The 21,267-nt window shown below is 63.1% G+C and overlaps 1 protein-coding gene across 1 annotated transcript in view; it reads left to right on the top strand.

Moving 5' to 3' along the window:
• The first annotated feature begins 228 nt into the window (after positions 1-228).
• LOC119707121 (delphilin-like) overlaps positions 229-21,267 on the top strand; it is a 25,788-nt gene continuing 4,749 nt past the window's right edge. The window contains exons 1-9 of the mRNA XM_038151656.1: positions 229-709; positions 1,937-2,604; positions 5,237-5,391; positions 15,358-15,609; positions 17,184-17,269; positions 17,641-17,710; positions 18,863-18,957; positions 20,160-20,343; positions 20,599-20,654. Of these exons, the coding sequence (XP_038007584.1) occupies positions 694-709; positions 1,937-2,604; positions 5,237-5,391; positions 15,358-15,609; positions 17,184-17,269; positions 17,641-17,710; positions 18,863-18,957; positions 20,160-20,343; positions 20,599-20,654 (1,582 nt within the window). The 5' untranslated portion in view covers positions 229-693. The remainder of the gene's footprint in view (positions 710-1,936; positions 2,605-5,236; positions 5,392-15,357; positions 15,610-17,183; positions 17,270-17,640; positions 17,711-18,862; positions 18,958-20,159; positions 20,344-20,598; positions 20,655-21,267) is intronic.

The raw sequence follows: 21,267 nt of genomic DNA on the forward strand, positions 1-21,267 counted from the left end.
GGCCCAACGCTCGGCTGCTCCCCCCTGCCGGGACCCCGCGGAGCAGCCTGGCTGGGGACAGCTCTCCTGGTGAGCCCCCAAGCCCTCGGCCCCCAAATCGCTGCAGCAAACCGGGTGTGGGTTGTGGTCCCCAAAGCCCGGCGTGTCACTCAGCCGTGCCGGAGCTCGCCCGGGGTCCCCGGCGCTGTCCCGCCGCTCCGCACGGCGCTGTCGCTCCCCATTTGTCCTGCGGCTGAAGGATTTCCCTCCACGGGCGCTAATCTGTTTTCCCTCCTTCCAGCTCCTAATTCCCCCCAGATCCGCAGGCTCAGGTCAGCACCGGGCTCAGCCGGGACGAGCACGGCAATTAGTCTGCCCGCGCTGCTCTGTGCCGTGGAAATCGAGTTAATTAGGAGAGGGAAGGGCCAGAAAGACCTCAGTGCGTGTGTGGCGCCGAGCTGGAGCCGCTGGAAGGGCGCGGGGCTCCCGTCAGAAGGCCGGGAAGGGACAGCCACCCCCGGGCCGCTCTGTCCCGGTGCCACCCGCCCCGGACCGGCCCGCGGGCTGCAGCGAGCACGGGGAGCCGGGAGGATGCTCCCAGGAGCCCTGCGGGTGCACGGGAAGCGCTTCTGGGGGTGACGGAGGAGAGCCAGGAGAGCTCCGAGCCCTCGGTGGGACAAAGCTGCCGCCGCTGAGAGCCCCCGGCGTGCCCGCATGGCCGCGGACTTCTGTAAGTGCTGGAGCCGAGGGTGGAGGGGGCAGCTCCCGCTGGTCTGCCCGGCTCTCCCTGGAGCGCAGCCGGAGCAGCAGCGCCGGGACCGTCCCAGGGCTCACGGGGCTGCAGCTCTCAAACTCGGGCTCAGCAGCCCCGGGGATGGGGTTTGGTCACAGATGGGTTTCACCGCGCTGCTGCCAGGCTTGCCCCGAGCTTCGCCCGCAGCCCTTCCCCTCTGAGTCTCACAGGCTCTGTAAGATGATTTGCCCAGGTGAAAGTGCCTGGGTTTCATTTTTGTAAGTGCCGAATGTGTGCTCAGTGACACAGATGGAAGAAACACGGGGGTAAAAAGCTGAGATCAACCACAGAGGAAAACCCCGTGTGAATTATTTTCGTGTCAGAGGGCAGTGCAGGCACTCACACATCACAGAGCCACAGAAAGGGAGGCTGGAGGGGACCATGGCGAGGTCATCTGGACAGCACAGCTTGGAAAGGGCGCCCGAGTGCACTGTGCCCATCAGCTGGCCGGGTTCACCTCGGGCAAACGCGGCTCCTGCAGATGTTCAGGGCTGAGTGCCCGATGTCTCCTTGAGCATCCGTGGAGCCAGTCCAAACCCTCCACGTGAACCACGAACAATTCCTGCTGAAAACCCTCACCCTGCCATTTCGGGATGCTGCTGTCAGGACAGCTCATGACGGGACTGAGAGGGCACAGAGAAATGATCCTGTGCTGAGAGGCTCTGGCGAATTCTAATTTACAGTAATTTTCTAGTAGCAAACAGCTAAAATACTGAGTGTTGAGGAGGGCTGGATAAAATCAAGCTGTTTTAAGCCCTTGGATCATCTGTGCATTGATGTAACGAGCCAGAGTAATGAACTAATCGTTTTGATAGGCAAATAAATACAAGGAGATGCCAATGAGGCTCCTGGGGAAGGGGGCAGGTGGGACCAGGTGAGACCAGGGCTGTGCCAGGTCACATCTGAGTGCCACTGTGGCCCCAACCTCCCCAGCCAACGTGGCCTCCTCAGTGGCACCGCCAGCAGCCAAGGATATAGAAAAAGCTGTTATTTAAAGGAAATCTAGAGGAAATCCAGGCTCTTGGGGTGTTTCTTCCCGTGGTGAGGGGGACACAGCACATACTGTAACCCCCCCACCCGGCGGGCTCCGCACGGCATCTGCAGCAACGACCCCTAAGGATGGAAAAGCCACCCCAACTCCCGTTTTTCCTCCTTCTTTTCCAGTCGCAGCCATGCCGGCAACCAACCAGGGCTGGCCCGAGTCCTTCGGGTTCCGGATAAGCGGCTCCGGCCCGTGCTACATCCTGTGGGTGCAGGAGGGCAGCAGCGCGGCGCTGGCGGGGCTGCGCCCGGGGGACGAAGTGCTGGAGATCGAGGGCCAGCCCGTGTCCTCGCTGGGCTGCCGGGCGCTGCTGGGGCTGGCCCGGCGCTGCTCCAACGTGCCCCCGAGCATCGGCGTGGTGTCGCGGCTGCGGCACGCCAGCATCCCCCCCGGGCCGCGGGGACGCTTCGGCTTCGAGCTGGCGAGCGAGAGCCCCCCGCGCGTGGCCAGCGTGAGCCCCGGCTCGCCCGCCGCGGCCTGCGGGCTGCAGCCGGGCGATTTCCTGCTGCAGGTGGACGGGACGCCCGTGGCGCTGCCGGAGGAGGCGGCCGCGCTGGTGGGGTCGTGCCGCGGGCGGCCCCTGCGCCTGGCGCTGCTGCGGCCGCAGTGCGGGGACACTGCCGGGGACACCGCTGGGGACACTTCTGGGGACACTGCTGGGGACACCGCTGGGGACACTGCTGGGGACATTGCCAGCGACAGCGCTGGGGACACCGCCGGGGACCCCGGGCCCAGCGCCGGCTCCGCGCACCGGGACAGGAGGCAGAAGGCGCAGGAGTTCAGCAGGAAGGTGAGGCCGGGGTGTGGGGTAAGGGGTCAGGGCGCTGGGCACCCCCTCGGTTGGAGAATGCCACCTCCAGCCCTGGCACGCGGAGGGGGAACGCTCCCGGCTTGGTCACCGGGCTGGGGTGCAGATTTGGGGCGTGAGCACCTGAGAGAAGGGGCTGGTGACTGCCTGGGAGAACAGATGGGTGCTGCAAAGGGCTTGGGGAGCCCCTGGGGGTGTCCCCAAGCTCTTGTTCCCTTGCTCTACAAGAGCGTGGAGAGACCCACAGGGCAGATGCTGCTCTGCTCTGTGCCTGGATGTCCCCTCAAAGTCTGAGCCTGTCACCCTGCAGACATCTTAGTTCTTATTTTGTTGCAAAAGGGAAAACATCAGTGCGATTACATCTTCATTGTGCTCCCGAAAGCTTCCTAGTGGGTATATTACCACACATCTCGCCCTGTGCTAATTATAAATTTGATCACAGTTGTTTTTTTCAATCTTTCTAATTTCCATTTCAAAGTAGCCTTTTAAAATGCTGTTATGAAAATAACCAGGCTGGTAGGGCTTTTTTTTTGATCCCGAGTTAATAAAGGAACAAGACATCCATAAAGAGATTTGTGGGTATCAGGCGAATCCCCTCAGTCAGCTTCTCCATTAAAGATTCACCAACACCCTCTGAGGTTTGGATTCATGGGCGTGGGAACCAGATACCTGCTGATTACAGGAGATTAACGAGGAGGGGTGTTTGTTCCGGGCTGCCTCAGTCTCTGGAGTCACACTGAGCCGAGTAAAACATTCCTGGATGATCACAGGAGAGCAGAGCAAGGCTGCCGTGGTGGTGAGCACCCCATCAGCGCTCTGTCCCCTCCCTGCCCGGCCCCACAAAGCAGCAGGGACAGCCCCAGCAGCGTGGGCAGGAGCAGGAAGGCAGAGCCGCTGGAGCGCAGCTGAGCTGGCAGAAGGCTCTCCAGAGGGAATTCACAGCGCAGATGTTTGAAGTGGCTTCGGTTTCTCTGTGATGTAGGAAATACTGAACCCAGCGGGGTGTTCCACCCCCTGCTCTTCCCGGCACCCCGGCTCTGGTCGGTGCTGCTGGCGCTGTGAGCACCCGGGTGCTGCTGCCCGGGCTGCAAGGTCGCAGGGTGCTGGTGGTTTGTGTTTCACCCACCCTGCCCACGGGTCACCTTTTCCCAGCCTCCTCGGTCCGCTGGAGCCCCAGGTGAACGGCCTGGCCGGCAGACAGTGGTGTCCGTGTCAGTGGCACCGGGGCAGGGCTGTGCCAGTGCCCCGCATCCTGGGGGCATCACCAGGGAGCTGCTCACGGTCTCAGCTCCGGGGCGGTGTCTTCTCTCGTCCCCTGTGTGCTCAGGGACACGCCGGGGACCGCGTGAGGGCTGGCAGCACCCCCGTGGTGGTGGAGCCCCCATCCCTGGAGGTGTCCAAGGAGTGGCACTCAGGGCTCTGGGCTGGGGAGAAGGTGGGCATCAGGCACAGCTTGGACTCGAGGATCCGGGAGGTCTCTTCCAGCTGGAACGATTTGTGTTTCTGCGATTCCCACCCGCCAAGCCCTGCAATCCCAGCCCGGCCCAGGCAGAAATTCCGCAGCAGCCCTCTGGGATCCCTCCCGCCAGGAACAGCGCAGTCTGTGCTGGACCCGGGGCCCGTGCTCACGAGCCAGCCCAGGGGACCCTGCTGCTGTGGCTGCCCCAGATTTGGTAACCTTGAAGTGCTGCCTCTGCCAGGAGCCCCGCAGTGCCTGCACAGAGCCAGCGGCACCGGGGGGCTCTGCCGGGGTCCTGGTGCCCGTGCCACCCTCCTTGGGGAGCTGCCAAGTGGGACAACACCTGGAAAAAAGGCTCTTCCCCTTCCCCCGGCAGGCGACGCTGGTGGCTCCCTGGCAGTGCCAGCACAGGGGTGCACACGGAGCCCTGCGCGGTCCCCCAGTGCCCGGGGAAGGGTGAGGGGCTCCTCTCCCCTCCCTCAGCACAAAGCATCACCTCGCAGGAAATCCCAGCACGCACAGGCACCGAGAGGCGTCGCAGGGAGCCCCTGCATCCCGCTCGAGAGGTGCAGGGGAGGAACCAGCTCCCGCTGCCCAGGGACAGGGGCAGCCCCCGGTGTGGAGGAGGTGAATAAGCAGGGTGCCATGCAGGGTAATTGGCTCGATGGTAATTAGCCAATTACTCTGCCTGTCCTAGCTGGAGAGGATGGGCCGTGGCAGGGAGCTGGCAGCGCTGATTCCTGGGCTGGCACTCACATTCGTGTTCTGCCTCCCCATCCCCAGCAGCTTCCCGGGGCTAAGGGCAGGATGGAGCTGCCCAGAGAGATCGGGGGTGATGCGTGGAGCACAAAGCTCAAACAGCTCCAGGAGCCCATTGCAGCATCCTCTGCCAGGCAGACTCCAGCCCGATCCCATCCCAGCTGCGGAGTTTGGGGTCACGCCGCTGCTCTGGCGCAGCAGTGGCAGGGCCAGGTGTGGGAGCAGAGCGGGGCTGTGTGACGGGCTCACCTCCGCAGCGTCCCTCTGCTCCCTGCCTGGCTCCCAGGCGGGCTGGGCGGGGAGTGGGACACATTTCCCGTGTGGCGGTGCCCCTGCCATGGTTCCACGCCCTCCTGCTCAGTGCCCCTCTGCTCTGCTCCCTGTGCCACGCTGCAGGTGGATGCCATCCTGGGGGAGCAGCGGCAGCTGAAGGAGGAGCTGTTCTCCGTGCTGAAGCAGTACGCGGCCGAGAGGAGGGTGGAGTGCCTGGCCCGTGCCCTGAGCTCGCTGCTCACCCAGGAGTCCCACCAGCCCCTCATCGACAGCATCAGGTACCAGGGGCACCTCCACGCTGCCCTGGGGCCGCCAAACCGCGGCTTCCTGAGCCCGCTGCTGCTGCCGGGGAGCGGGGCTGGGCTGGGAGGGCTGGGAGGGTCCTGGGGGGAAGGGATTGGGAGGATCCTGCAGGGAATGGACTGGGAGGATCCTGCAGGAAGGGCTAGGAGGGTCCTGCAGGGAATGGACTGGGAGGATCCTGCAGGGAAGAGATTGAGAGGGTCTGCAGGGAAGAAACTCGGAGGATTCTGCAGGAAGTGTTAGGAGGATCCTGCAGGAAAGAAACTGTGACGATCCTGCAGGAAGGGACTGGGAGGATCCTGCAAGAAGGGTTAGGAGGATCCTGCAGGAAGGGTTAGGAGGATCCTGCAGGGAAGGGATTGAGAAGATCCTGCAGGGAATGGACTGGGAGGATCCTGCAGGGAAGGGATTGTGAGGATCCTGCAGGGAAGATGCCAGCCATCTTTCCAAGGGACAGCTGAGCCCAGCTTGGTGGAGTCTCAGCCCAGAACCCCGGTGCCCTCCTGCCCAGGGTGTGTGGGGGGCCTGCACCCAGTGCCTCTCCCTGCAGCAGGGGATGTGGCTCCCATTCTTGGCTGTGATGTGGAAGGGAGAGGGGATTAGCTGCAGAGCCACTGGAGATTCTCCAGAAGCCTGGCCAGAAAATAATCTGAGTTCTGCAGGGTGAGAACTGGTGCGGGCGAGGGCTTGGCCAGCGCTGCCAGCAGCTCTGGCAGTGGGGGGCTGGGGGGTCTCTGCGGGGGCCGTGGGCTGCCCGGGGTGCCAGGGAGTGGCCGCTCATCCCGGGGTGCCCTGGCAGTGCTCTGCTGGGGCTCGGGGTCCCCGGCACCTCTGGAGCCCTGGTGCCACGGCAGCCGATGTGGCGGCGAGGCCGGAGCTGGGGCTGGCCCAGGGACATGTGGTGGGATTACAGCCAGGCTGAGACCATGGCCATTAGGGAATCAGGTCTCCATCTGGCCTCGCTCCGGGCCCAGCTTTCCCGTCGCTGCTTTAATCAGAGGAATTGTAAGATATTACAGTTTCCATAACAACCTCCCCGCGCGGGGTCTCTGCTGTGACCCACGGCGGCAGGGTGGGGGTGGCTCGGGGCCCGGGCCACGCAGTGTCCCCCTGCTGTGCTGTGGCTGCTCTGGGTCCCCCCAGAGCCCTGCACACCCGGGGACAGCGGGCACAGAGCCCTGCAGGGCCAGGCTGCAGAGGGTGCCCGCAGTCACCTTGCCCGGGTGCCCGTGTCCAGCCTGTCCCGTCCCCACCGAGCATTCCGGAGGGAGCTGACTGCCAGCAGCTGGGGCTGGGGGAGGGATGGATGGCACCGAGCCAGGCCTGAACCATGGCCCCAAACTAATCACAAAATAAGCCCCCACCACTCACAGTTCAGGAGAATTCTTTCCCCCGGCAAGATCCGTGAAAATGCCTCAGATGCCTCGGATATCCCCTTTGCCATCATCCCCGGGGAATTATACAGGATTACTTCCCCTCACAGAGGGGATTTCAGTAAGTGTCCAAATCTTTTTCCGGACCCAAGCCCCTCTGTGGGGGGCACAGCAGGTTCCCCCAGGATGTCCCTGTGTCAGTGAGGAGAGCGTGGCTGGGCCCGGCGCTGCCATCCCAAGCTCGCCCCATGCCCAGCCTGTGATGCCAGGGGCAGCACCACGTTGTGGCTCCCCAAAACAGGGCCAAACCCCCTGACTGCCCCCTGCCCCCGTGTGAAAGGTTAACGCCGGGGCTGGGCCGAGGGGCGCCGTGGATCTGGCAGCTAATCTGGGTTTAATGGAAATGAAATATTTAGCTCAGGGAAAGATTTAGCGTCTAATCTTAATGAAATGGAGTCAAGAAAATAAATGAAAAAGGTGCCCTGCAGACCGGGTTTCCCAGCTGAGGGTGCTGGGGGCAGTGCCAGTGCCTGATCCCAGCTGCTGATCCCGGCTCTCTCCGATGCCTTTCCTGCCCAGCAAGGGCTGTCCCTGCTTTCGCTGTCACTGCAGGCCGTGAGCAGCTCCAGGAGCTCTGGGTTCAGGGTGCTGGCAGTTCCTCGGGTGGTTCCAGCCCGTTCAGCCTGTCTGTGACCCAGGAGGGCTCTGGGCTCTGTGGCCTGAAGCAGCCCCGGGGCTGGGAGGGCCTTGGGGGGGCTCGTGCAGGGGTGTCCCTGTTCCAGTGCTGGCTCTGGGGTGGGTGGGGTGTGGGGGTGCTGCTGTGCCCGTCCTGCTGTCCTGGGGCACGGGGCAGCCACCCCGGGCACTGATGGGGCGCAGTCTGGGCAGAAGAGCCCATCAGAGCTGACCCGGAGAGTGTCCTAGGGTTTGTCCCGTGGGATCATCCCGGGGGGACTCGGGGGTACCCCTCGTGCATCCCTGTGAGGCTGTGCCAGCTCTGCAGGGGCTGTTTCCAGCCGAGGCAGGGACAGCCCCGCACACCGCGCAGGGGGAGAGGAGCCCTCGGGGGGTGGCATCGGCCTCTTCCCCCCAGGGCGGCCGTGCCAGCGGCCAGGATGGGATGGACGCCAGGCCGATGGGTGCCGTGCCCCGGGCAGGCGGCTGAGCCCTGGCACGGGCAGGCGGTGGTGGCGGGCCGCGTGTGCCCGTGTGTCCCCTGTCACGCAGGGCCAGGCGCCGCTGCGTCCCCGTCTCCCACTGACCCTCGCGCCGGCCTGATTGGATCTTCCCTCTGCACCGGCTCTATTTATTTGTGCGCCGTTGCTGCTGGCCGCTGTCCCCTGCTGTCCCCTCCCCTGCTGTCCCCCCCGGGCTCCCCCCGGGCTTTGCGGCTCCCTGCGAAGTGCTGCGGCTCAGCGGAACCCCAGACCCGACCGGGCTCACGGATCCTCCCGGGGCTGCAGCCGCATCTCCTCTGCCCTCGAGCCGGCCTTTGCCACTATTGGATTTTTTTCCCCCCCTTTCTTTTTATCTCCAATGGATTTCATCCCATTTGCCCAGAATTAAGCTCCCGCAGATTTTAATTTGCTGACATTTTTTTCCCCCCCTCATCTGCTCGGCCGCGGACAGCGGGGATAATGCACGTGCTGTGCCGGGTCCTCCCCGCTCGCAGCCCCTGCCCATATGGCTGATGTGTGCGGGCAAAGCGCGCAGCTGGAGCTGTGCCCGAGGATGCTGAAATCCGCCTGCCAGGGGGGAAGATGAGCTGTCTCGGGTGAGTAACAGCGCGCCTTCGCTGGGACCGAGGGGAACGGCTTTCAGTCGGGCTCGTTCGGAACGCGGCAGCCCCTGGCACCGCGAAAAGGTGTGCGGGAAGTTAATTAACTCTTAGCGCCCGTGTGGCCTCGGAGCTGCTCCGCTCGAGGGGTCCGCCGGGAGGGGAGGCTCTGCTTCGGGTCGCGCCATCACCTGCGACAGTTCGTCCCCTCGGCTCCCCGGCACCCTGTGCCCGCTCGGGCTGGGCCGGGATGGGTTCTTCTGGGCCGGCCGCGGTCTCGGGGGGTCACGTCCCGCGGCGCTGCTCCGGTTTCTGAGCCGGTTTCAGAGCAGGGCAGAGCTGCGGCTCCGCACCCGGGGCTCTCCGGCAGCGCCCGCAGCCCACCCCTGGGCTCCGGGGGCAGGAACCACCCTCGGAGCCCGGCGGGACGCGGGGGATGCCCTCGGTGTCCCGCAGGGCTGTGCACAGGCTCAGCCCCACGTCCCGGGCACCGTGTCCCCTGGCAGCGGTGTTTTCCCGGTGGTGCCGTGCCAGGGATGCGCAGCCCCTGGCAGCCCCGGGTAGGTTAAACACCTCTGTTTGCAGCGGAGCTGGGGGGAAATACCTGAATTTCCCAGCCGCAGGGCTGGGGACAGCAGCAGCCACGCAGCCGGTGTCCTGTCACCCCTGGCATGAGGGCGTGCGTGCTGCTTGCCCCGGCTGCGTCCTCAGGGGGAAGCTCTGGCTCTGTTTGGACTGTGGGATGGTGTCTGGCTCTCCCGTGAGCCGTGTTGCGCTTCAGGGCTGAGGGTAGGACGCTTTGGGGCGGTTTGTTCTTCACCGCTTTGGTTTCGCTCCCGGGATAAACCGAGGGGGCCGTGCCGGGCTGGGCTGGTCTGGGCTGGGCTGTTCCGCTCCCAGCCCTGATCGCGGCACAGCGGGAGCCGCTGCCCATCGGGGCTCCCTTGCCGCGGCAGAAATTCCCCCGAGCCCGCGTTAATGCCGCTCCCAACACAATCTATTCGTCTCCGCTTGTTTTTCACGGCAATAAAACTGCCTGGCGTGCTCCCGTATTAAACTGCTGCAGCCATCTGTGAGCGGCCCCGGATCAGAAATTTCAATTCAGCCATTAGGATTTAAATATTGTGGATTGTGCTGCTTCCCTGCTCCTCGACCCCCTCCACGCACCCGCTTCTCCAGGGCTGGGGGGAGCTCCCGGCTCTTTCGGATGTGGATGGAGCATGAGAGGCCCCCCGAGCCCCTGGCGCTGACGTGGACACTGTCCTCCTGTCCGCGGTCCCTTCGTTCCCACTGGAAAGCCACCTGGGACACAGGACGGTAATGGAGGAAAAGCAGCTCTTGTTCGCTTCCATTAAAAAAAAAATCCCTAATCTGATGGCCCAGCATATGCTCAGCTGCCCAAAAAAGAGGGGAATTAGGGCAGGCAGGGAACAAAACGTGTCAGCAGCGAGACAATTGGGAGCGAGTTCCTTTTTTATTGGCGGAGTTCAAATAGGTCATGACCAAAATGCCTCGGTGGGAAATCTCCTGATAGGAGATTAAATTCCTTTGGCGAATCAAACTCCGGCTGGGATGCAGATGGGATCAGCCCGGCCCGCCTGCACCCCGCTGCAGTCACAACTCTCCTTTTGGGAAGCGGTTACTTCGCATGAGTTTTCCAGTGTCCTAAAGAACACGGGGGCAGCAGCCTGGAGCTGCGGGAAAAGCCTTTCCGGGGGTCTCTTTGAAGGTCTCCGTGTCCCCGGAGCTGTGGGGCCGCCTGTCCCTGCCAGGGCAAGGACAAAGCCGGCAGGTCGTGGTGCACAGCGTGGTTTGGGACACAGGGACAGTGATTTGGGACAGCTGAGGGCACCCTGGAGTGCTGATGGGGATGGGGACCCCCAGGCAGGCACGGGGTGTGCGTTTGCTCCGGGGCACTCTGATGGATCGAGCTGGGGCAGGGATGTGTCAGGAGGGTGTGCCTCTCTCCAGGAGCTGCCGGAGGGTCTGGGCGGTCCCCGGGGACGAGCAGGGTGGCCGGGAAAGGGCTGTGAGGGGCTCCCAGCCCCCTGCCTGCCAGCCTGCCTGCCCTCCCGGGCGGAAAAGCCCCTCCGCTGCCGGTGACTGGTGACAATGGTCCCACCTGGAGCACCTGCAGCCCGATTGTGGAGCCTCCCTGCCCGGGGAGAACGGGAATGGAATCCCAGCTCCGGGCTGCAGCGAGTGCTGCTCCTGCACGAGGGGCTGGGGGCTCCGCATCCCCCGGGGCTGCGCCCCCGTCCCACGCACACGGTGGATGAGGTTTGGGAATTTGGGGCTCATGGGCAGAATTCCTGTTCTGGGGGTGAAGCCCGCAAGAGTTTTCTCTCCCGGATTTTAGCATCTGGCCGGACCAGCAGGGTTTTCAGGACCGGTAGTGGTTTCCACAGCCCAGTTCGGACATAATCCAAGCGTAGCTCAGTGTTTTAATCCACTCCGGGACGTGTTTTTCCGCGCAACTGACAAACTCAAGGTCAGGTCTTTGCTGGTTGTTTTGGGGCCAAACCGTGCATTTTTCATTTCTCCTTCCTTTGCTGCTGCCTGGGGATTGTGTGTGATGTTGGCAGCTCTGGGAAGCCTCACATCCTCTTCATCAAACGCCAGGGATGTGCTTAAAGATGGCGTTATTTAAATTAAAGAAGGGTTTTCCCTTTTATTCCTACCGAAAGGCACTGCTGGGTTACCCTGGGGGTAGAGGATGCTCCATGTGAGGGTTTGGGCCCGTGACTCTGCTCCTGCTCCTGCTCCCCGCCCCAAACCCGCACCCCTGGCGCCGTTTGCCTTTAAGCTTCCTCACCCCTTCCTGCAGCACGTAATTTAAACACAAGCACTTGAGAACTCAACTAATTAGCGCCGGGGAGGCATCCCCCCGGAGATGGGCGCCGAGCCGTGCCCTCCTTTCTGAGGAGCGCCGAGCCCGCTCCGGCTGGAAATCGCAGAGCCGGGCAGAGCCGAGCAGAGCCGGGGCAGAGCCGGGCAGAGCCGGGGCAGAGCCAGGGCAGAGCCGGGCAGAGCCAGGGCAGAGCCGGGGCAGAGCCGGGCAGAGCCAGGGCAGAGCCGGGAAGAGCCGGGCAGAGCCGGGGCAGAGCCGGGGCAGAGCCAGGGCAGAGCCGGGCAGAGCCAGGGCAGAGCCGGGCAGAGCGGAGCAGAGCGGGGCAGAGCCGGGCAGAGCCGGGCAGAGCCGGGGCAGAGCCGGGCAGAGCCGGGCAGAGCCGGGCAGAGCCGGGCAGAGGAGCCCAGCAGGGGCCAGCGGGGGCTCCCGGCCGATGCTGAAGCTGCCCCCGGGGCTGGCAGCTCCCGCGGCGGAGCCGGCCCGGGGCAGCTGCCGGAGCTGGGGCCGGTCTGGCCGCGGTGCCCGGGCACGGCGGGGGTGCCACTCGCGGGGCGGCACCGGCCGGCACCGTGGGCGTGAGCCGAGCCCGAGGCTCAGCCGCATGAGGATCTGAAGCATCTCCCTTTTGTTCCCGCCGCACGCCGACAAATGGGAAAGGACCGGAGTTTCTCCCGGCATTTTCGGTACGTGTCCCTGCCCCGCTGCCCCGCGGGTGCCCGCCCGGACAGGGGCTGGCAGAGCCTCCTGCCCCACGGGCGTCCCCGGGATGGCTCGGCTGCCTCCGGGGGCTCTGGGGACCCCGCTGTGTCCCCGGGACAGCCCTGCCACCGGCACCGGCTGCTGCGGGAGTCGGGCGAGGCTGGGGTGGGCAGCGGGGGTGGGAGCGGTGGGGAGAGCCTGTCTGGGGCCGCTTTGTCTCCAGGCCAGCCCGGGGGGACGAGGGCGTGGGGCTGGGGGTGTGACGGAGCGAGGCTCGGTGTCCCTCGCTCCCCTGGCTGAGCGAACTTGCGGCAGCTCCACCGGCCCCGGCCAGGCTGCAGCCGGCCCTGCTGCCCTCCCAGGGGACACGGCCTGTCCCGCTGAGCCCCAGCATCGCCACCCCGGGTGGCACTGGCTGGGGCAGCTACGTGCTCCCCGCAGGACAGGGGGCTGGCTGGGAGCGGGGCAGGCAGCTCCCTCGAGGGTGGGCTGCAGGGACTGTCCGTGCAGAGCTGGGGGACACACCTGGCAGCTGTGCAGCGGGAGTGTGGCACAGGCTGAGAGGTGCCAGACACCCCAAAGGGAGCCCCGAGCAGGAGCTGAGGGCAGGGGACGGGCACGGTGGCACTCTGCCACCACCCTGGCTGGGCTGCTTTGGGGGTGGGGTGACGGTAAAGCAGCCTGGAGCATCTGGGACTTTTCCTGGCCTGGAAAACGCCCTGAATTCACATCCATGCCTTCGAGCAGACTGAGCTCTCCCAGATGAGTGCAGGAGCTGCTGCAGAGGAGGGCTGGTGCCCTGGGGCTCAGCAGCACCGGGCATGGGAGCGGGCACAGGGCTCGGGGATGGGGGTGCCTTTGCCATCCCCTCTCCAACAGGAAACACAGCTGGGGCTGGCCTGGAGCACCCGAGGAGGACGAGGAGGAAGCAGAAGGCACTGTACCACCTGCCCCTGCTTGACCTCCACAGGCAGGGTGGGCCCATCCATGCTCTGTGAACCCCGGTGGGATTTGCTGGGATTGGGAAGGCCCAGCTGGGTGCTGCTCCTGGGTGCCGTGGCAGTGGGCAAAGGCAGGCTCGTCCTGTGGGATGGCGACCCTGCAGGAACAGCCACGGAAAGGGTTTTGCCTGCTTTGGTGGCATCGTTTGCAGCAGTCAGTCAGGTCTCTCCTGCCTGGGCCCTGCTGTGCCCCAGCTCTGAGCCAGTCCCGGGGCAGTGCCAGTGCCAGGTCCTGGGCCAGGGCTGAGCTCCTCAGCCCAGTGCTGAAGCAGAGGCTCGTGCAAAGTGGGACAGCTCTGCTAGAACAAGCAGATGCAATTTGGCCAATTAAATGGGATTGTGCTCATTTTGCCTGTGAGGAACCCGGACTTCTCCCTGGTGGGTGCCCAGCCCGGGGCAGAGGCTTGGGGGACACACATCCTTCCCTGTGCTACAGGGTGAACTATTTATTAGCAAAAATTCCCTCTTTTCTAGTTGCTGCTTAATCACTTGCAATGTGTTACTTGTTTTGAATTGTCACCAGATGCTCTGCGTGAGCAGCTGCCAGCCTCGGGGGGCTTGTGGTCTGCTTTCTCCTGCACCAGCTCTTGTTCTGAGTTCTGCCTTTGGCCGGGGGAAATGGAGATGGCCTGGTCCCGGCAGATTTGGGATTTGAAGCCTCTCCTCCTCTGCCTCCACCCAGGATTTTGTGTTCCCTTGGTGAAGCTGCTCGAGGGAGCCCTGTGGGGCCAGCCCCAGCTGTGTCCCGCTGGTGCCACCCTCGGAGCAGCTTCTCTGGGTCCCGTGGCTCTGGTCTGGCCCAGTTCCTGCTCCGCTCCCCAGGCAGCCGGGGGTGCGCTCGCACCCCTGGGGCTGTGCTAACCCCGGCCCCGCTCACACCCCGCGAGGTGCCGGGCGCTAACGAAGCCGCCGAACCTGCCGAGATGGTTTTGTGTAAAGGAGCCGCAGCTGCAGGAGTTGCTATAGAAACGCTCGGAGATGCCAGCTCCTCCAGGAGCCCCGAAATGTGCGAGCGGAGGGCAGGGAGGGTGAGCAGGTGTCGGGCTCTGGCTGGTCGAGGCAGAAGGAAAAGGAGAGGATAAAGTGTCTGCCGGGGTTGTGGAGCTCACCCCGGCCCAGGTGCTCCCTCCTGGGATCCTGCTGTGCGTCCTCTGAGTGTCCCGGGGGTCCTTGCAGGGGCACAAAGGTCCCTTGGCTGTTCCTACCAGGCCGAGGGGAGGTGACCCCAAACAGAGCGAGTTCCGGGGCTGTCCCCTTGCCTGCGGCATCGCCGTGCCCGTCCCTGCAGCACCGTCATCTCCCAGGGGGCACGGGGCTCCTGCCTGGCTGTGGAGGGAGCTGGAATGTGGGAATATTCAGGGCCGGAGCCCAGAAGAGCAGAGTCCGGGGCAGGAGATGGGGGGCAGCATTTTGGGGGTAGCAGAAGAAGCGGGTCTGGAGGAAGGTTCCAGCATCATTGCTGCAGCTGAGCTCTGCATGGGATGGGGGAAGAGATGCAGGTGGGGTCCTCGGTGTCCCCAGCACCCCTGGTGTCCTCAGCCCCCTCGGTGTCCCCAGCACCCCTGGCTGTAGGAATGTGCCTCCTATGGACAGAGTGAAAGAACTATCCTTTGTACCCCAAAAAAGAGAGCCCAGAAGTTTCCCTGCCTCGATGAGGTGAAAAGCCACCTCATAGGAGCCAGGGAACTTCACCTCAAGCTTAAGGACAGCTAATTGGACAGGAGCCAAAAAGTCCCGCCTAGTAGAAAAGAAGAGAACAAAGCAGTTAATCGCTCTCGTGAGGTGTTTTACCAGGGGCACAGACTTGCTGCACCTGGCCGGGCTTTTTCTGTTTGTTATTTTGCCTTTTATTAAACATTTTTGTTTCCAACACTGCAGCAGAAGCCATCCTGCTCATTTTACGCCTCCAAGGGAAGCCGAGCTATCTTGGGTGTATTATGTTGGTTTTGAGAGCTTATTAGACCTGGCTCGAAAAACCAAACATAACACCCGGTGTCCCCAGCAGCCCCGGTGTCCCCAGCACCCCCGGTGTCCCCAGCACCCCCGGTGTCCCCAGCAGCCCCGGTGTCCCCAGCAGCCCCGGTGTCCCCAGCCCCGGCATTCTCACCCTGCGAGGAGCGAGGCCAAGCTCACACGAGGAGTTCAGACCTTTCTCCCCCAGGCACGGCCGGATCCTCAGCTCTGAGCCGCGGCCGCTCGCTGCCCGCTCCTCACTCTCCTCCCCCGCCTGCTCTCCGCAGGATCTTCATCCCCAAGAAGCACCGGCAGCGCTTCGACGAGGTGGTGTCGCAGAGCCTCATCAGCAAGCTGTGCCGCTCCAAGAGCGAGCACGGCAGCCGCCTGCGCCGCAGCCGCAGCGAGGACCAGCAGGAGCGGCTGCTCGTGTCCACCCGCGCCAGCTCCGTGCCCCGCAGCCACGAGGAGCTCAGCAGGAGCCTGCGCAAGGCCACCTCGCTGGTCAGCAGCAATGTGGCCTCGGGGGCTGCCCGCAGGTACCGCTCGGCTGGGCTGGAGGGGATGCAGCGGGAGGGGAGCTCGGGGCGCGGCTCTCCGGGGACGGGCAAGAGCCAAGATCTCTGCCTCTGGAAGGCTGGGCAGCTTTGTGCCCCTTGTCCCCGCTCCGGGGCAGCCTCTGTGTCCCCTCAGCTCCGCGGGGCTGGCTGCGTGAGCTGCGTGAGGAGCTGGGGTGGCTCTTGCAGGCTGGGAGGGGATGTCTGCTCCTCGCTGGGTGGGGTGCCCGGCTGTGCCAGGAGGGCTCGGGATGCTGGGCTGTGCCAGGAGGGTTCGGGGTGCCCAGCTGTGCCAGCAGGACTCGGGGCACAGAGCAGGCTGAAAGGAGGATGGAGCCAGGTTGGGGTTGGTCTCTTTGCCCAGGTGACAAGTGACAGGAGGAGAGGAAATGGCCTCAAGTTGCAGCGGGGGAGGTTTAGTTTGGATGTCAGGGAAAATTCCTTCACGTCAAGGGTTGTCACGGGGCAGTGGTGGAGTGCCCATCCTGGAAGCGGTGAGGAAATGGGGAATATGGCACTCGAGGCCATGGCTCAGGGGTGAGCACGGGGTGCTGCTGGCTTGCAGGTGGGTTTCATAACCCGAAAGGTGTTTTCCCACCCTAAGATTCCCTGATTCGAGTCGGTGCCTGGCTCTGCCGTGCCCCAGCAGGTGTCTGGGTGCCAGGCTGTGGGAGGAAGGCAGAACAATCCCCGGAGCACGGGGATTAACCCACTTCCCTGCCTGTGCCCAGATGGTCAGACCGCAGCGCCCCGAGGGCGGGAGCTGCCGCTGCAGACCCTGCCCGACCCAGGCAGCAGGAGAGCAGGGGGACCCGGGCTCCTGCCCGCCTTCCTGCCAGGCTGATCTTCCCCGGGACTTGTCCAAAATGCGCTCCCAGCCCAGCTCCCTCCCTGCCGGAGCAGGATCCTGCTGGGGAAGTGATCTCAGTAACGCTGCCTTCCCCCAGGCCCCTGCAGGAGCAGCTCCCAGCTCCAATCAGCCTCCCAGCAGGGAGTTTTCCTAATGCTCCTTCCAAAATTTCCTAGAGGAATTTAATTCCTGTCTCATCAGCCGACGAGACCTTTGCTCCCTGAACCACGCTGTCTCTGTAATTCTCTGTGATGAAGAATCACTGCTTTGGGTTGGAGGAGCCCTTAAAGATCATCCAATTCCAACTCTCTGCCGTGGGGGGTTGAAACAGATGATTTTCAGCTTTTATACATATATTTATTCTTGAAATCCATATATTTATTCTTGAAATCCATATATTTATTCTTGAAATCCATATATTTATTCTTGAAATCCATATATTTATTCTTGAAATCCATATATTTATTCTTGAAATCCATATATTTATTCTTGAAATCCATATATTTATTCTTGAAATCCATATATTTATCCCACATTCCACTTTCAAACCACATTTGAAAGACACTTTGGTACCAAAGGGGCCTTGGGAGCGTTGGGGACTCGAGCACTCAGGAGAACCAGGGCTAACAGGGTCGTGGAGGGGCTGGGGAGGGAAACAAGAGCTGGTTCTTGTACTCTGACATCCTGCTTGCCTTTCTCACCCCAGAACCGTGCGAGTTTATAAAGGCAACAGGAGCTTTGGCTTCACGCTCCGCGGCCACGCCCCGGTGTGGATCGAGTCTGTCCTGCCAGGTAAGAGCAGAGACTGGGGCATCACGGGCTCGTCCCCGCTCTGAACTGACATGCCAAGTGCTGTCTGCTAGACAGGAGCAAAGGGGGCTTTCCCGAGGCTCGGTGGTGGAGTTGTTCCAGCGGGACAACGAGCATCTTCGTAAATTCGGGTTGGCTTTACGCTCTCCTTGTGGGAGGAGTGGGGAATGTGTTCCGTGGCCATCCAGAGATGCCACCAGTGCTCCCAGTGCGGGCTGGGCGCTGCACCCAGCTGGGTGAGCGGCCCCAGCCCACCCCGATGGGCCGGGTGCAGGGGGTGCCCTGCCTGGGGGTGTCCCTGGAGCCCCACCCCAGGCAGAGGCGCTGCAGCTGGAGCCCCTTTGTGCCTTCAGGGAGCCCGGCCGAGAAGGCTGCCCTCAAAGCTGGAGACAGGATCCTGTTCCTCAACGGCCTGGACATGAGGTAGGAGCTGTGCAGGGCACCCAGGGCCGGGGGCAGGGGCTGTGGCCGCTCTTGGGCCAGGGGAACGGGAGCTGCTGGCCCTGGTCCCCACCTGCTGCCGTGCACAGGGGTTTGCCCTGAGGGGACAGCTGGGGACAGCTCCTTTAGCGCTGCTGTGCAAAACCTGGCTCTGAGGGGAGCATTTTCTCCCCCCCGTTCCTCCTCTGAGCTCTCTGTGCAGGACAGTTCACGTAGCCTGGGCTCTGACTGCAGCCCAGCCCCAGTCCCCAGTTTCAGGCACGCTGAGTTAGTCTGTGTGTGTTAAACACCCGAGGCTCTGCTCTGGAGAGCAGCAGAGCCCCATCCAGCCCAGGGATCACTCCCACAACGGGGTCACAAGCTCAAAGCCGGGTGGGAATGCCAGAAGTTAATCCTGTGTGCTGTTTGTGCACCAGAGCAATGGCACCAGAGGGACTCGTGCCCCTCCCCAGCGCTGTGTCCTCGGCCGTGTCTTTCTGCATAAAAACCAAGAGCAAAGGGCTAGAGGAGGCTGCAGGACAAGAGAGAGCGATGAATATTTAAAGGTTAAAGCGACGCTGCTCCTGTCAGGGCTCAGGTTCTCCCGTTTCAGCTGATCCAGCGAACTGCTGGCTGATGCAGCACTGCCAGGAGAAAGAGACCGGGTTGAGGATTGTCCTCCGAGCCCTGCTTTTGGCAGGCATTGTCCCCGCCTGGCCCATACCCTTCTCCAAGGGCATCCCGAGATTTTTTCACCTACAAAATTACACTTTGTGTTCACCTTGCGTTTTCTTTTCACGCAGAATTAGGACAGGCGAGGACAGACCTGCAGCGCTGTGTTATTTAAAGGAAAAACCGTTTTCTGGGTCTGGGTGTAGCTTAACTCTGCCTTCCTGTGCCGTGGCACTGCTCAGGGTGGCCACAGGCATCCCCACGGTGATTCCCTTTGCCCACCCGTGGGGCAGGACCCAGGCTCTCCCTCGGGGGCTCCTCCCTGTGCAGCAGAGATGGAGAGAATCCAGGGAGTCGCAGTGGGGCCCAAACCCCTCTGGCTCTGAGCACCACCAGGAGGCTTTTCCAAGGCAGCTGCCAGCTGTGTGTGCTCCCCGCGGCCTGGAGCTGGAGCAGCTCTGACCAGGCTCTCTGTGCCTGCAGGAACTGCTCCCACGACAAGGTGGTGTCGATGCTGCAGGGCAGCGGGGCCATGCCCACCTTGGTGGTGGAAGAGGGCATCGTCAGCTTCTCCAGCGGTAAGAGTGCAGGGGGGAGGGTCTGCAGAGCAGCAAGCCCCCCCAGCTCCCCAGTTCCTGCTGCGGGAGGGAATTGCTGGCACCTCCACGGGCTGAGCAGGTTTAACTCGCTGCCTGGGGGATGCTCCTCTCCCCGGGGCACGTGGCCCCTTGCTTTGTGGGATCAGGCTGGATCCCAGCCTTGGCCGCTCTCCAGGAGGGCTCATCCTGCTGCGTGGCTGTCCTGGCTGTCCCTGAGTGTCCTTCCTGTGCAGTGTGTGCCGTGTCCTTGTCTGCAGTAACCCAACGCCGTGCTCCCCGGAGCCGTGCAGGATGGTTATCCTGCTGGGGCTGAGCCGTGCAGGATGGTTATCCTGCTGGGGCTGAGCCGTGCAGGATGGTTATCCTGCTGGGGCTGAGCCGTGCAGGATGGTTATCCTGTGGGCTGAGCCGTGCAGGATGGTTATCCTGCTGGGGCTGAGCCATGCAGGATGGTTATCCTGCTGCAGGGATCCGTGGCTGCTGATAGCTCCCTCTGACTGGGGCTGAGCCGTGCAGGATGGTTATCCTGCTGCAGGATCCGTGGCTCTGACAGCTCCCCATGGCTGGGGCTGAGCCGTGCAGGATGGTTATCCTGCTGCAGGATCCATGGCTGGGGCTGAGCCGAGCAGGATGGTTATCCTGCTGTAGGATCCGTGGCTGTGACAGCTCCCCGTGGCTGGGGCTGAGCCGTGCAGGATGGTTATCCTGCTGGGGCTGTGCAGGATGGTTATCCTGCTGCAGGATCCGTGGCTCTGACAGCTCCCCGTGGCTGGGGCAGGGCAGGGTGCCCGTGCAGGGCATGGTCCCCAAGCCCTGTGGAGGGTCCCTGTGCTGTTGGGCGCTGTTCCCTCTGGAGCAGCTCTGGACTCCCCCCAGCCCCACGTTAGGAGCCCTGGGGTGCCCCAACTCGTTTGCAGGTGCTCTCAGACCAACCCCAGCAGCTCCCTGCTGTGCAGAGCCCCAGCAGCCTGGAATGGTTTGGATTGGAATGGTTTGGATTGCAAGGGACCTTAAAGATGATCTCATTTCACCCCTCAGCTTGGGCAGGGATACCTTCCACCAGACCAGGTTGTTCCCAGCCCCATCCAGCCTGACCTCCTCCAAAGCACACAGCCAGTGGCCCTCAAACTGCTGCCCTGCCCTGGAAGAAGCCAAGGAAAGATGGAATATTTATTTTGCAGACTCTGACTCTGCCGAGTCCCCGAGCAGCTCCTCGGCCCTCACCTCCCTGCAGTGGGTGGCAGAGATTCTCCCCTCTAGCATCAAGATCCAGGGAAGGACGTTCACCCAGCAGCTGGAGCACCTGCTGACCCCCCCCGAGCGTTTCGCCGTCTGCAAGGCGCTGGAGGGCTTCTTCCAACACCGGTAACTCCTGCCAGCTGGGACCCTGCTCCCCCTGGCACCTGGCCTGGAGCAGAGCCGGGGCGCTGTCAGGCAGGGCACTCCCGGGCTGGGAGGCTGTCACACAGCTCTGCTGTCCCTCTGCTCCCCAGCTCCCCCAGCCAGGTGCTCTGGGCAGCAGCTCATCTCAGTCTGGCTGTCCTGCTGGGGACAGGGCAGATCCTTCAGGTTTTGGTTCCTTTAGGTTAAACTGGTCACCTCTTGTCCCTTATCCCCCAGCGCGGGCTGTCTTGCAGCCTGGCTGTCCCTGGCAGGGCAGATCCTGCTCCACCTCTGTCGGTAAATCTCTCACTGTTCCACCCTTGTCTCCTCACTCTTCCCAGAGTCCTGGCTGCAGCATTCCTTGGTGGCTGCACGGGAACGGCTGTGGCTGGCAGAGCCCTCATCCTGCCACAGAGCACATCCCCCCTGTCCCGTGCAGGATCCAGCCACATCCCTGGCACACTCCAGATCCCATCAGTGACCTCCTTTCCTGCCCTTGGTCCTCCAGCCGTGCTTTATCAGAGGCTGTCACAGAACCCATGGAATGATTTGGGTTAGAAGGGACCTTAAAGCCCACCCAGTTCCACCCCAAACCATGGGCAGGGACACCTCCCACTGTCCCAGCTGCTCCCAGCCCTGTGCCAGGGCAGAATTTCATCCTGTTGCAGGCTGTTGTGTCCTCATGGCATGGGGTGCTCAGCTGTTCCCTTTTCCCTGCCCTACACACCGGAATCAGCTGGAGCCTTTGGCTGCAGGAGCTGCCAGCCCAGCCACCCTCCCGGGGCATTTCTCCCTCAGCCTGTTTACCCGCAGCCGGCTGAGATTCCAGACTCTTTCAAGGACTCCATTAGGCTGGAAAAGCCCTCTGAGGCCATCCAGGCCAGCCATCCCCCCAGCACTGCTGAG

This window comes from Motacilla alba, chromosome 14 (genome assembly GCF_015832195.1).
Source record: "Motacilla alba alba isolate MOTALB_02 chromosome 14, Motacilla_alba_V1.0_pri, whole genome shotgun sequence".
NCBI classification, from domain to species: Eukaryota; Metazoa; Chordata; class Aves; order Passeriformes; family Motacillidae; genus Motacilla; species Motacilla alba.